This window comes from Peromyscus californicus, unplaced genomic scaffold (assembly GCF_007827085.1).
Source record: "Peromyscus californicus insignis strain IS unplaced genomic scaffold, ASM782708v3 Scaffold_4__1_contigs__length_199733344, whole genome shotgun sequence".
Lineage (NCBI taxonomy): Eukaryota > Metazoa > Chordata > Mammalia > Rodentia > Cricetidae > Peromyscus > Peromyscus californicus.
In genome coordinates, this window is record NW_026294562.1 from 63,188,473 (window position 1) to 63,201,898 (window position 13,426).

Genomic DNA, 13,426 nt, shown 5'->3' on the forward strand with positions numbered 1-13,426 from the left:
ATCAAAACAAACAAGCAAAAGACCAATGAAACAAAAATAACAAAACAAAAAGCCCACAAAAAGATTCATGAAGTCAGTTTTGTGTTGTCCATCTAGTCCTGGGCATGGGGCCTGCCTTGTAGTTGATATACCCAGTGACATTCCATTGGAGAAAACTGATTCCTTCTCCCAGCAAATGTCAATTGCAAATTGCTTCTTGGTTAGGGATGGGATTTTGTGTTCATTCCCCTCTCAGTGCGGGGACCCTGTCTTGTTTAAATCTGTGCAGGTCTTGTGCATGCTGCCACAGTCTCTGTGAGTTCACATGTGCATCAGTCCTTTTGTGTCTTGGAGACACTGTTTAATTGGCTTCTTTTTAATGGTGCTGATCTCTTCAGAAACCATGCATACTTTAGCTACAATCTTACATGGGCTTTTCTGATCTAACTGCATTTTTTTTTAAGCCTTCATGCTCTGTATTTTATTTTACTTTATTTTTGACTCCCAATTGTCACTGTAAAACCCATCTAAAAAGAGTCTGGCGGCTGGAGAGGTGGCTCAGAGGTTAAGAGCATTGACTACTCTTCCAGAGGTCCAGTGTTCAATTCGCAGCAACCACATGGTGGCTCACAACCATCTATAATGAGATCTGATGTCCTCTTCTGGCATGCAGGCAGAACACTATATATATATATATATATATATATATATATATATATATATATATAATATAAAAAATAAATAAATCTTAAAAAAAAAGCCTGTAATAAATATGTCATACCCTGAATGAATGACTGCCTCAAAATTACCTTGCCAGGATTAATTGGTCTATTACCTTGAGACTCAGACTCAGAAATTTTCAGGGTATAAATAGTATGAAGACAAATTCTTGGCTATCTGACACCCAATAAGCTTGCCTTTCACTCTATTCCTAATGGTATTCTGGTCATTGGAGTTCACAAGACTTGCCCATTAAGTCTACTTAAATTCTAGCCTCCTCCATCCTGCATTTCTAAACATTTCAACTTTCCTCCCACAAACTAGTCCAAAGCATAAGAACCACTTGGCCAGGTTTAGTCACAGCAAAATGGAACTTGTTGATACCAACTTTCTGTATTAGCTGCTTTTGATGTGACCAAAATAACTCAGAGGATAATTTAAAGTTGGGAGGTTTTTTGGGTGGTGGGGGAGGGGAGGCCCATGGTTTCAGAGATTTTAGCTAATGTCCTTTTCTCTATTGATGTTGGGCCCTCAGATGAGGCACTACATCAGGAGTGTGTGGTGGAAAGGTGGTTCATTTTGTGGACAGGAAGCAGATTAAGGAAAGAGCTGGGGATCCTGTATAACCTTCAAAGATACACCCCCAGTGTCCTACTTCCTATAACTAAGTCCTGTGTCCTGAGGTTTCCACACCTACCAATGGAGCTACCAACTGGAGGTCAAACATTCAACACAACCTGTGGAGTATGTTCATATTCAGGCCATACCATTTCCTTTTTCCATCCATCTGTGTCCAGGAGGTTACAGAGAAGGTTGGTAAGTAAGGTTATGGAGCCAGTGGCATGGGAGCCTTAGTCTAGTGTTGCCTCTGCCTTGCAGGTACACTGCCCTTGGCCTCCCAGGAATCAGCAGTGGTGGAAGATCTGCTCTATGTGCTTGTGGGTGTGGATGGCAGGTACATCACTGCTCAGCCCTTGGCTGGGAGGCAGAACCGTACCTTCCTTGTGGACCCCAACCTGGACCTGTCCATCCGGGAGCTGGTAAACAGAATCCTCCCTGTGGCTGCCAGCTACTCTACTGTAACCAGGTGGGTCCCTAGCATGACCAGCCACCTCCCTAATGAAACAGGTCCTTCCCTGGCTTCTGATTCTCCCTCCTTCCTAACAAATTTTGAAGAGCCTGTGAGTCACCAATCCCTATCCTGACTCAGTTTAACTCTTTTTCTTTTCTTTTTTTTTTTTTTTAATATGGTTTTTTTTCAAGACAGGGTTTCTTTGTGTATTTGTTGTAGTTTTGGGTGCCTGTCCTGAATCTCCCTCTGTAGACCAGGCTGGCCTCGTACTTACAGAGATCCTCCTGGCTCTGCCTCCCAAGTGCTGGGATTAAAGACGTGAGCCACCACCACCTGGCTCAGTTTAATTCTTAATGCCATAGATTCCCATTGCTATAAGTACTGGAGTGAGTAATTTGCTTCTTGGGTAAGAAGGGGACTTGGAATGGGCTCAACTTTTGTTTGGAAATTTAGCTCTTCCCCAGGATGTCCCATATATCTTTGCTGTAGGTTCATTGAAGAGAAGTCTTCATTCGAATATGGCCAGGTGAACCATGCCTTAGCCGCTGCCATGAGGACCCTGGTAAAGGAATACCTGATCCTGGTCACACAACTGGAACAGCTGCACAGGCAGGGCCTCCTGTCACTGCAGAAGCTGTGGTTCTACATCCAGCCAGCCATGCGTACCATCGACATCCTTGCCTCTCTTGGTGCGGACTGCTGGTGGAGGTGCTGCAGGTGGAGGGCTCCCTAAGGCAGTGCATGGCAGACCATTCTGGCTGCGGGTGGCCGTTCATATTTAACTCTCCAGTGGCAGGGCGGTGAGGCAAGCCCTTGCCACATCTCGTTTTAGTGAACTATAGAAGGAAAGCTCCAGAGTATTTTTCTTGTTTTTTGAGTCAGGGTCTCCTGTGTTCTGGGTTGGTAACAAACTCAACTGTGTAGTCCACATTGGCCTCTCATTTGCAGTCGTCTTGCTTCAGCTTCCTAAGTGCTGAGATTTGGGTGTGTACCACCATATCAGGCCTGGAAGCTTTTCTTGATAGGCCTCATTAGCAACTGTAGCATTAGCATCTGAGTATGGCATCTGGGTAGGGGTCCTGCCTGACTGCCTGCCAGGAGTGCATAGACATCTGGGTAGTGAGCCACCCCTTTCTGCCCACAGCCACCTCAGTGGATAAAGGCGAGTGTGTGGGCGGGTCGACGCTGAGCCTTCTGCATGATAGGAGCTTCAACTACACAGGGGACAGCCAGGCACAAGAGCTTTGCCTCTATCTGACCAAGGCGGCCAGTGCACCCTACTTTGAGATCCTGGAGAAATGGATCTACAGGGGCATCATTCATGACCCATACAGGTAGGACCTATGTGTGCCAGACACCTTTCACTTGGACTCTCCACTGTGTGGTAGCCTCTGAGAAGGGACATGCCACATATAAGTCCTCAACACAACAGTCAGCTTGGAGCTGAGGGAGTGTGTCACTCACTCAGCTGCCTTTTAGTGGCTTCATCCTGTTGAATAAGGAACATTGGTGTCTAAATCTAGAGCCCATATCCTTACTGCCTCCATGTGGTTATGTGTGCCACTTCAGCATGATGCCTTTGAACATGTAAAGCAAATGACTAGTTCACAGAGAACTCTCTTCTCTTGTGCTAGGCATGAATCCCAGACCTTGCATGTACTCTAGCACAGAGTGGGCCTTGTGTTTCTTTACTGAGGGGCCAAATTAAAGAATCCGGTATGGTAAGCAATGCAATTTCCATCTGACTACAGGCAAATGGTTCTTAACACTCTATGGAAAGGGTCTGGTTCTGTTGGTGACAGACCCACATACCCAGGAGAAATCATTCTGTGTCCATCCTTTGTCCATATTGGAAGAGTAAGGAAGAAGTCACCTAGCTTTGCCTCAAAGTAGACCCCCTGCTCCCAAGTGAGGCTAGAGTTATCAACTCACAGTGCAGTGGTTGTGCATGTTGTTTCTGGAAGTATGTGGCCCCCTCAGAGTTGGCCAGCCTTGCCCTGGAGTGCCCTGAGACACTGTGTGACTTGCAGTGAGTTCATGGTGGAGGAGCATGAGCTGCGGAAGGAGAAGATCCAGGAGGACTACAATGACAAGTACTGGGACCAGCGCTACACTGTGCTGCCACAGCAGATCCCATCCTTCCTGCAGAAGGTGGCAGGCAAGATCCTCAGCACAGGTGACTACCGCTTGGACCTCTCTCTACAGCCTTCCAGCCCCTCTGCCCCTGGAGATGACTTAGCTGGGAATGACCTGTTACCCTGAGCTGTTAGCCACTGGTAGTTCCTAGCTCTCCATGTCTTCATTCTGCCCCCTGATGAGGAAACTGTCTGCCTTAAACACAGCTTTCTATTTTGGGTTTTAACATCTAAAACTCCATCATATAGCAGGAAAAGCCATGAGGAACTCACACCTCCCAGGCCAACTGCATCTTTTAGTTTCATTGTTCAGGTTAAGGCCTGATGGAGATATTAGGCAAGTCCTCGGGGCCTTGGCATGTATGCTGTGCTCTGAGAGTTGAGCAGCATCAGAAAGGGCTAGCAGATGATTTAGCAACCTAGCTCTCAAGGTTTTTCAAAATCCTTTCCATGAAGTACAGTTCTGAAGAGCCATTGCAAGTCACTATTGCACAATCTTTTCAGTGACAGGAAACAAATTGTGCCTCATGTTTGGCCCACTCCCCCATGTTTGACTGGTGTCACATAGGTCCAGGCCTCAGGTCCAGGCCTGAGGTGTACAGTGATACCGACTCCACCGTCCTCTACTTTTTCCAGGAAAATATCTAAATGTGGTCAGAGAATGTGGTCATGATGTCACCTGTCCTGTAGCCAAAGAGATCATCTACACACTCAAAGAGCGGGCATATGTGGAACAGATTGAGAAGGCATTCAACTATGCCAGCAAGGTGCTGCTGGACTTCCTTATGGAGGAGAAGGAGCTGGTGGCCCACCTGAGGTTGGACTTCTTCCTATTCATGTGGCTGAGAGTAGAACGTTTCTCTTAGCAGCTATTTTTTGTTTGTTTGTTTGTTTCTGCACAGACTTTCTTCAGCCCCAGTGTGAGGTGGCAGGGTCTTAGTTTTCTATACTGTCCAAGCCAACAAGTCTCTCAGCTCCTTGCTGTCAGCCTCTCCCCTGCCATCCCCGAGCAGTAGCTCCATGTCCCGCTGAGAGCTGCCAAGCCTCTACCTTATATGTTGAAGGCTGGGGTCAGGGTATATGCTCAACAACTCCCCCCGCCCCCGGCACAGGTCCATCAAGCGCTACTTCCTGATGGACCAGGGGGACTTCTTCGTGCACTTCATGGACCTTACTGAGGAGGAGCTCAGGAAGCCAGTAGAGGACATCACACCCACACGCCTGGAGGCTCTGTTGGAGCTGGCCCTGCGAATGAGCACTGCCAACACTGACCCTTTCAAAGATGACCTCAAGGTGAATGCAATGTTAGCCATCATGGCACATGGCTTTGAGACATTGGAGTGAGCAAATAACAGGGCCCAGTCAAGGTGTCCCACCGTGCGTTCATCCTTATTTCAGAGAACACTGGCTTGTAAGCATTTTATTTGGCTTTGTGTCTGGTCTCACGGGGGACACTGGTGTGTACTTTTCTTGTGGGTTTGGTCCACACCTGTGTCAGATAAGGTTCACCTCACACTCACAGAGTGTATGGAGGTGCGTGCTTCCTCTTTATGTTCTTAGGTTTGGGGAGTGGGTGAGTTACTTGAGTTCTGTGCCTGGGCCCTTTTTTTCTGGGAAATACTGCATCAAGGCTCCATCTCATGCCGGTCAAGGTCTTTCATAACTTCTGCTTCCAGAGTCATGCTGGACACCTGAACGTTTCTGTCACCATCAACAGGGTGTGTGCTTGCTGTCATCAGTGCAGAGAGCTCTTAGGGTTTAGGAAGCTGACAGGAAGAGCTCCACTTTTCATCTCTGCGTCCAGTGGTTCGAGTCTTTTCTCCCTCGTGTAGGGAGAAAGCTTGTCAGTTCCATTGATGTTTGTAAGAACTCAGTCTTGGTTTTATTACTTTTCTCCCTTTCTATTCTTTGTTTCTGTTAGCTTTGGACTTAGATTCTGTTCTTATTTTCTTGAGTTTTGAAGTTAGGCTATTTTAGTATGCTTTGTTTTCATTTGTTTCAAGAGATTCTGTAATTTCCTCATGATTCCTTCATTAGTGATTCATTTTGTTTAATTTCTACTTATTTGTTAATTTTCAGGGTTTCTCCTTTTCCTTAGGATTTTTTTGTTTTTTTAAATTTTGTTTATTTTATATATGTGGGTGTTTTGTCTGCATGTGTATCTACAAGAGAGCATCCAATCTCCTGGAACTGGAGTTACAGACAGTTGTTAGCCACCATGTGGATGCTGGGAATTGAACCCGGGTCCTCTGGAAGAACAGCCATTGCTCTTAACCACTGAGCCATCTCTCCAGCCCAGTTACTTGGTTTTACTTCAGCTGCCGTGCTTGCAGAGTGTGCTGTATGTAGTGTCAGTAGTCAAGTGTCACGGTGTGTCCTGGGATTCCACACGGGTTCTTCCTCTGCTTTGCAGGTCTCGGATGGTTCTTAGTGCTGTCCAGGTGGCTTGCTTCTATTACTGAGAGTGGGCCTCAGTCTCCATTGTTCTCATGGAGCTTCGTTTTTCCTTGCAGTTCTGCATTTCTTCACTTCATATAGTTCTGGATCTCTTGTTAGGTACAGGAGTAATTTTATGGGGTACAGTCCTAGTGACAGTCTGTGGCCTCATCATCCAAGTGAACCACACAAGAGCTATCTCAGGTGCTGGCCATGGGGCAAATGAGAGTCGTGTCTGCTCACCTGATGTCTCCATCTGTGTTACTTTGACAAGCAGGATTAGAGTGGTCCACATTTTCATGACTGTTAGGAGATGGTGAGCATTTGATTTGTTCATGAGCTGTTTGTGTTTTTCTTCCTTTATTTTTGTTTTGTCTTTTATATTTTATTTATATTTATATGTCATTCATGTCTTACAGTCACCTGTGTCACACTGGCATGTGGTTGACTCTTAATACGTATTTTAATAATTAATGTTGTAGACAGTACTCTTTGTCCTTAATAATAACTGTCATATAGCTCACCGAGTATGCTTCATCTTCACAGGTAAAATAAAAAGTCTTCACTCCTAAGATTTATTCAGTTTCCCCTATGGTTTCTCATTTATAACAACAACATCAAAAACATTTAAAATGTTATTTTAGGCCTGGAGAGATGGTTCAGTGGTTCAGAGTTATCTTAGGTTTCTGTTGCTGTGATAAACACCATGACCAAAAGCAACTTGCAAGGACAGGTTTATTTCAGCTTACAGTTCTATATCACACTCCATCACTGAGGAAAGTCAGAGCAGAAATTCAAACAAAGAGGACCCTGAAGGCAGGAGCTGATGCACAGGTCACAGAGGACTGCTGCTTACTGCCTTGCTCTTTATGGCTTACACAGCCTGCTTTCTTATAGAACCCAGGACCACCAGCCCAACGGTGGCATCACCCACAATGGGCTGGGTAATCCCACATCACTCACTAATAAAATGCACTACAGACCTGCCTCTAGGCCAATTAGAGGCGTCTTCTTGAATTGAGATTCCCATTTTTCCAAATGACTCAGTTTGTATCAATTTGACATAAAACTAGCCTGCATGAAAGTGTTTGCTGCTTTTTCAGAAACCTGGGTTTGGTTCTCAGCACTCACTGGGCAGCCTGTTTCTTTAGTTCCAGTGGATCTGGTGCCTTCTTCTCGCCTCCACAGGCACCAGATGTTCACATGTTATACATACACACATACACGTAGAGATACTCACATATATACACATAAGATTTAATTTTTACTGTGTGGTGCTGTAGACAGAACCTAGGACCTAACACATGGCAGGCAAGTGCTCACCAGTGTACTACATATATTCCAGCCTAACTTTTTCTTTTGGAGACAGGGTCTCTACATAGCCCTGTCTTGGAATTTACTATGTAGACCAGGCTATCATTGAACTCACAGAGATCTGTCTGTCTCTGCCTCCCAAGTGCTGAGATTAAAGATGTGGGCCTCTGTCCCTGGCTCTAACCTAACTTATTAATTAAGGGTTATCAGTAGGTGGTTAACTTCTAATAGTGTTTAAGAAACTGCTTGCTTTGCCAACTCCATTCAGGGGTAAGTAAAGGTTAAGACAATTTTGTATGCATCATTTCATTTCTTTTCTTTTTTTCCCAAGATTGACCTGATGCCTCATGACCTCATCACTCAGCTTTTGCGGGTTCTGGCCATCGAGACCAAGCAGGAGAAGGCAATGACTCATGCTGACCCCACGGAGCTCACACTGAGTGGTCTGGAGGCCTTCTCCTTTGACTACATGGTCAAGTGGCCTCTGTCCCTGATTATCAATAGGTAAGGTCTGCGTGGCCCAAGCCATTTGTGGTCGAGCAAGTGCATACCACTGAGCTGTACCCTGACCTAACTTTTTAGTTAGGGCTTTACAGTTGATGTTTAACCTCTAATAGTATTTAAGAAACTTAGTTGCTTTTCCAACTCAGTTCAGGGTTGGGTAGGAGTCGGGCAGCCTCATGCTGCAGGATGCTGGGCTGTTCTTGCTGTCTGTTGGTGCCAGCCTGCAGACAGTCAGAAGCACAGACTGCCTTGCCCAGGTTCCTAACATGCCCCTCTTTGCAGGAAGGCGCTCACCCGCTACCAGATGCTCTTCCGGCACATGTTCTACTGTAAGCACGTGGAGCGGCAGCTCTGCAGTGTCTGGATCAGCAACAAGACCGCCAAGCAGTACGCGCTGCACTCTGCAAAGTGGTGTGTCCTGTTTTGCCCCCATGTCATTCTAAGAAGAGTGGCTCTGCTTTTTAGGTCTTGGAAAACATTGTTTGAAAGTCACTTGTAGCTTACCTGTTTTCCTGACTTTCCCACTAGCTACATACTCACTGTCTGCATCCTCATAGAGTTGACTTCAGGCTCTGTCTGCATCACACAAGCCCCTCCCTGCATTCCCTCTTCTTGAGTACTTAGAGTAATGAGTGCTGGGAAGTGCTCTGGTAACCTTTTGTACACTAGTGTGTGGAGCTAGCTGATGTTTGAAGGAAAGTTGAGGATAAAATTTCTTAAGAATTTGCCTCAGGCCGGGCAATGTTGGCGCATACCTTTAATCTAACCAGCACTCGGGAGGCAGAGGCAGACAGATCTCTGTGAGTTTGAGGCCAGCCTAGTCTACAAGGGAAGTTCAGTACAGCCAGGACTACACAGAGAAACCCTGTCTTCAAAAAGACAAAAAAACAAAAACAACCAAAAAAAAAAAAAAGAAAGAATTTGCCTCAGGATGATGGGCAGTGGTGGCACACACCTTTAGTTGCGGCACTAGGGAGGCAGAGGCAGGTGGATCTCTGAGTTCAAGGCCAGCCTGGTCTACAGAGTGAGTTTCAGGACAACCAGAGCTACACAGAGAAACCCTGTATTGGAAAAACAAAACAAACAAACAAACAGAATTTGCCTCAAGAAGCTGGAGCAGTGGCTCAGGGGTTAAGAGCATGTAGTACTCTTGCAGAAGACCAGAGTTCTGTTCCCAGCACCCACATTGGAACAGCCCATTAGTGCCTATAATTCCAGCTCCAAGGGATCCTCAAAGACAACCCCCAGTAAGATACTTCTTCCAACAAGGCTGTACATCCTAAGCCTCCCTACACAGCCACCAACTTGGAACATGTCATCCAAACCTCCACACCCGCTCTGAGTGGCTTAGTTAGCTACAGATCCTGCTCTGTGTCTCCATGGTGTGGCTGGTTGGCACTGTCTTTTCAGGATGCAGGGGAGTAAGAGTGTGCTGAGTAGGACATTTACTTGATATGCCAGTGAAACCAGAAGTGAGTGTCCTTAAACTTCAGCACTGAGGCATCTTCCTTGTTAATATCATTTGTTCCTGTGTCTGAACTCTGCGTACATGAGAGCTAGGGTCATGAGAGTAAGTCTCCTCTGCAGTGGAGTTGGGGGCAGAAGCCATCACTGTGTGTTGTAGGTACTTTATGATAATTCTGCACTTCCTCCTCAGTAACTGTGGTTTATGCACTCAGGTTTGCTGGTGCTTTCACTTTGCGGCAGCGAATGCTCAACTTTGTGCAGAATATTCAGTACTATATGATGTTTGAAGTGATGGAACCGACCTGGCACATCCTTGAAAAAAACCTGAAATCTGTGAGTTTCTGTTCTACAGAAATATACGTAGCATCTGAAAGGCTCTTTCCCAGCCAAAGTGCATTTCATAGCGCCATCATGTGCTCGCCAGGTATCATGGTGGCCACAGAAATGTCCGCAGTCTCACATCTGCCTGCTTCCTTCTCATGTGCAGACAGGGCTTCCTTCCAACATGGGGCATGAGAGAGGAGACAGGGACAGAAGGGATAGAGACAAGTAGTTTCTAAGAGGTCACAGGCCTATTGAGACAATAGAAATGTACAGGCAGTAGAGTACCAAGCAGAACTGAAAACCACATGCACAGTATCTTCAGGGAAGTCTCAGGCCTTTGTTTGCAGGCTTCCAACATTGATGACGTCCTTGGCCACCACACAAGTTTCCTTGACAACTGCCTGAAGGACTGCATGCTGACCAACCCTGAGCTGCTGAAGGTTTTCTCCAAGCTCATGTCTGTGTGCGTCATGTTTACCAATTGTATGCAGGTGAGGACAAGGAGGCAACATGGGAATGTTTAATGTCTGGGCTGTTGCCGAATTCTGCTCTGTCCCACAACTTCTGCCCTTGCAGAGCTCCTGGTCTTTGTGGCCAGTCCATCCCATGCTGGCTGTGAAGCTTTCTAGGGGCCCTCCCTTATTTCTTACAGTGTCCTGGTACTGGTCTCTGTCTTAGGCCTCTTCTGAATGCCTTGGCATTCATTTGTCAAAGTGAGTATTAAGTTGGGTCAAACTTGTCACAAGCAGTTGTCCAAAATAATGCAGAAAATATCAGATGACAGAAGAGTAGCCTGGTCTCTGGGCTGGAGGATGCTGGGAGCCAGGTGCTTTTCAGGCAGCACTTTGGAACAGACAGGAGGTAGAGATGTAGGTGTTGATGCATTATAGAGGAGACAAGGCTGTGAAGCCTGATCCTTAGATGTTTAGGGCCCATGTTAATTCCCATATAAGAAAACATGAATCAACTTTTATGAAAATTAGTTGATAATCATTGAGAAATGTAGGCTTGCAAATGCTGAGAACTAACATCCTGTCTACAGCTTTGTGTCCCTGTGTCTCTGGGTTGGGTAATGTGTACCTATAGATACCCGCTGTCTTCTATGGAACACCGTATCTAGAACTAAACATAACCTTTCCTCATGGTCCGCCCTTAGAAATTTACACAGAGCATGAAACTGGACAGTGAGCTAGGCCGGCTGACACTGGAGCAGGGTAGTGTGCAGGGGCCACCCACAGAGACTGAACGGATTGAAGATCGCCCCCGGAAAGAGCCTACCAGGAAGGTATGTGGCCTTGGAGTTTGTCCAGAAAGACCCTCTTCCTAGTCAGCTGTGACAGTATTAGCACTGCAAACTTAAGAAAAGAAAACTTTAAACAAGACAAATATAAAGCCGGGTGTGGTGTTGTATACCTGGAATCCCAGCACTTGGAAAGTGGAGGCAGGAGGACCGCTTGTTCAGAACCAGCTTCAGCTCCATAACAAGTTTGAGACCAGACCTGTCTCAAAAACAAACAATCAAACAAACAAAAAAAAAAAAGAAAACACATAAATACACTATCTCCCTTTCCTGGCTGTCACCCATGTGATGGGGAAAAAAAGTTCCTGCAGTTAGGTTGGAAACACAGCCACTAGAGTCTTCCCTCTTCTCAACACTGAGCCTCTAGACATCTGGCCTCCAGGGTGTGGCAAAGCCGTCTATACAACGGTATTGTGTGGAGTAGGCCTGGCTGCCCTAGAGTGCAGAGCTTTGCTTGGCTGCAATCAGTGTTTAGTGCGTATTCTGATTAGAACAGTCAGCTGGTACAACTGACCTATGCAGCCTTTAGGATTCATGGTCACGTGTTAGCAAATGGGAGATGGTCTAGGAGCATGTGAGGGTCAGAAGCCTTGGACAACAGGAAATAAGGTCTATCCTCCTTGCGTCTTAGTGACCAGGAGTCAGCACACTAGTTCTGAAATCAGACCTACAGAGAGCACATAGTACCTTGCTGTTGGCTCTTGATACTGTGAGTCTGGAGAAGCCCCAGTGTGCTAGGCCTGCTACCCTAATTATTTCTCCATTTGCTGTGTTCTGATGCCCCAACTTCCCATCTTTTATAACAGAAACATCACAACTTTTCATTAAAAAACTAGGGAGGCTGAGTATGATTGTATATACCTGCAATCCCAACATTTGGAAGGTAGAGGCAGGAGGATCAGGCATTCAAGGTGAGTTCAAGGCCAGCCTAGACCACATGAGATTGTCTCTAAAAAAGAGACAAGTGATGGCACATGCCTGTAATCCCTGCACTCAGGAGGCTGTGGTAGGGGAATTACAAGCCAGGCTGAGCTATAGTAGCAACAGTCTGTCTCAAAACTAAAAAAGCAAAGAAACAAAAAGGGGAAGAGCATCCTCGTAGCTTGCAGAGAGGCTGAGTACCTACCTGGTAACCGCTACTGAGCTTCCTGCGGCTTGTTTCCAGCACCTGTCTGAGCATGTGGATACTCCTCAGCTGGCCCCTGGTTTGGAGGCCACCATCAATAACTTTGACAAAAACTTTTCTGCCCATCTTCTTGATTTGCTGGCCCGACTAAGTGTCTACAGCACCAGTGACTGTGAACATGGCATGGCCAGCGTCATTTCCAGGTAAGTAACACCTGACTTTGAAGCCTAGCCCTGCCATCTGCTTTTACTGTAGCCCTTGCTCCCCAGAGCCCCCAGCAGCAAGCACCCTAATCCAGGCAAAGGCCGAAGAAGGAAGAGGGGCCAGCTGTGAATACTCTGGTGAGGGGGTGTTTGCTTATCATTGGAATAGGAAGGGTCTCTGACTTCATCCAGGAATTGGGTACCATCCCTGAATTGCCCTTTGAAAAGTGATAGTTTGGACATTGGGACCATCTAGCACCCTGTGCCACCCTACAATGCCCTAGTTTCTAGGGTCACTAGCACTGAAAGTCATTGTCAGGCTTCCCAAGCCTGGGGTATCCTCAGACTCCATTTGCCAGGAGATGCTGGGTGATGGGAACCCTAACCCATGATGTTCAGTAGAGCCCACCAGGGTTGAGACTTGCTAGTGTACCCATGTACTGGCAGATAGAGCATGCCCCTCCCTCTGCCTGGCAGAACTTGTGTATCTTCTCAGCTTAAGCTGGACTCTGCTCTATTCTAGAGTTTCCTTAACTCTCCTTTCTCTCCCCTAAAGGCTGGATTTCAATGGCTTCTATGCCGAACGCCTGGAACGTCTATCTGCAGAGAGGAGTCAGAAGGCTGCCCCCCAAGTGCCCGTCCCAAGGGGGCCCCCAGCACCAACCCCCAGGGTGGCCATCCCTGCACAATGAGCTCACTTTTTAAATATCTTCCTGGAACGTGGGTGTTGTGTGTTATTACTGTTTAAATGTGGTTTGAGTTTCCATCTTGGCTCAAGGAGTTTCTTCTTCAAGGTGCTAGATTTCCTTTTAGAAGCACTCCAGAGGGCTGGCGCGATGACTCCGT

At 46.5% G+C, this 13,426-nt stretch overlaps 1 protein-coding gene across 3 annotated transcripts in view; it reads left to right on the forward strand.

Annotated features, from left to right (window-relative positions):
* Positions 1-13,344, forward strand: part of Tubgcp2 (tubulin gamma complex associated protein 2) — a 24,787-nt gene extending 11,443 nt beyond the window's left edge. For 2 of the 3 annotated variants that reach the window (XM_052713008.1, XM_052713010.1), the window contains 13 exons: positions 1,579-1,786; positions 2,261-2,460; positions 2,916-3,105; positions 3,802-3,947; positions 4,543-4,723; positions 5,019-5,199; positions 7,988-8,160; positions 8,443-8,571; positions 9,840-9,960; positions 10,299-10,442; positions 11,108-11,236; positions 12,417-12,580; positions 13,137-13,344. In XM_052713008.1, coding sequence (XP_052568968.1) covers positions 1,579-1,786; positions 2,261-2,460; positions 2,916-3,105; positions 3,802-3,947; positions 4,543-4,723; positions 5,019-5,199; positions 7,988-8,160; positions 8,443-8,571; positions 9,840-9,960; positions 10,299-10,442; positions 11,108-11,236; positions 12,417-12,580; positions 13,137-13,272 — 2,102 coding nt within the window. In that variant the 3' untranslated portion in view covers positions 13,273-13,344. The remainder of the gene's footprint in view (positions 1-1,578; positions 1,787-2,260; positions 2,461-2,915; positions 3,106-3,801; positions 3,948-4,542; positions 4,724-5,018; positions 5,200-7,987; positions 8,161-8,442; positions 8,572-9,839; positions 9,961-10,298; positions 10,443-11,107; positions 11,237-12,416; positions 12,581-13,136) is intronic. The other variant, XM_052713009.1, reaches the window with a different exon arrangement.
* The last annotated feature ends 82 nt before the right edge of the window (positions 13,345-13,426 follow it).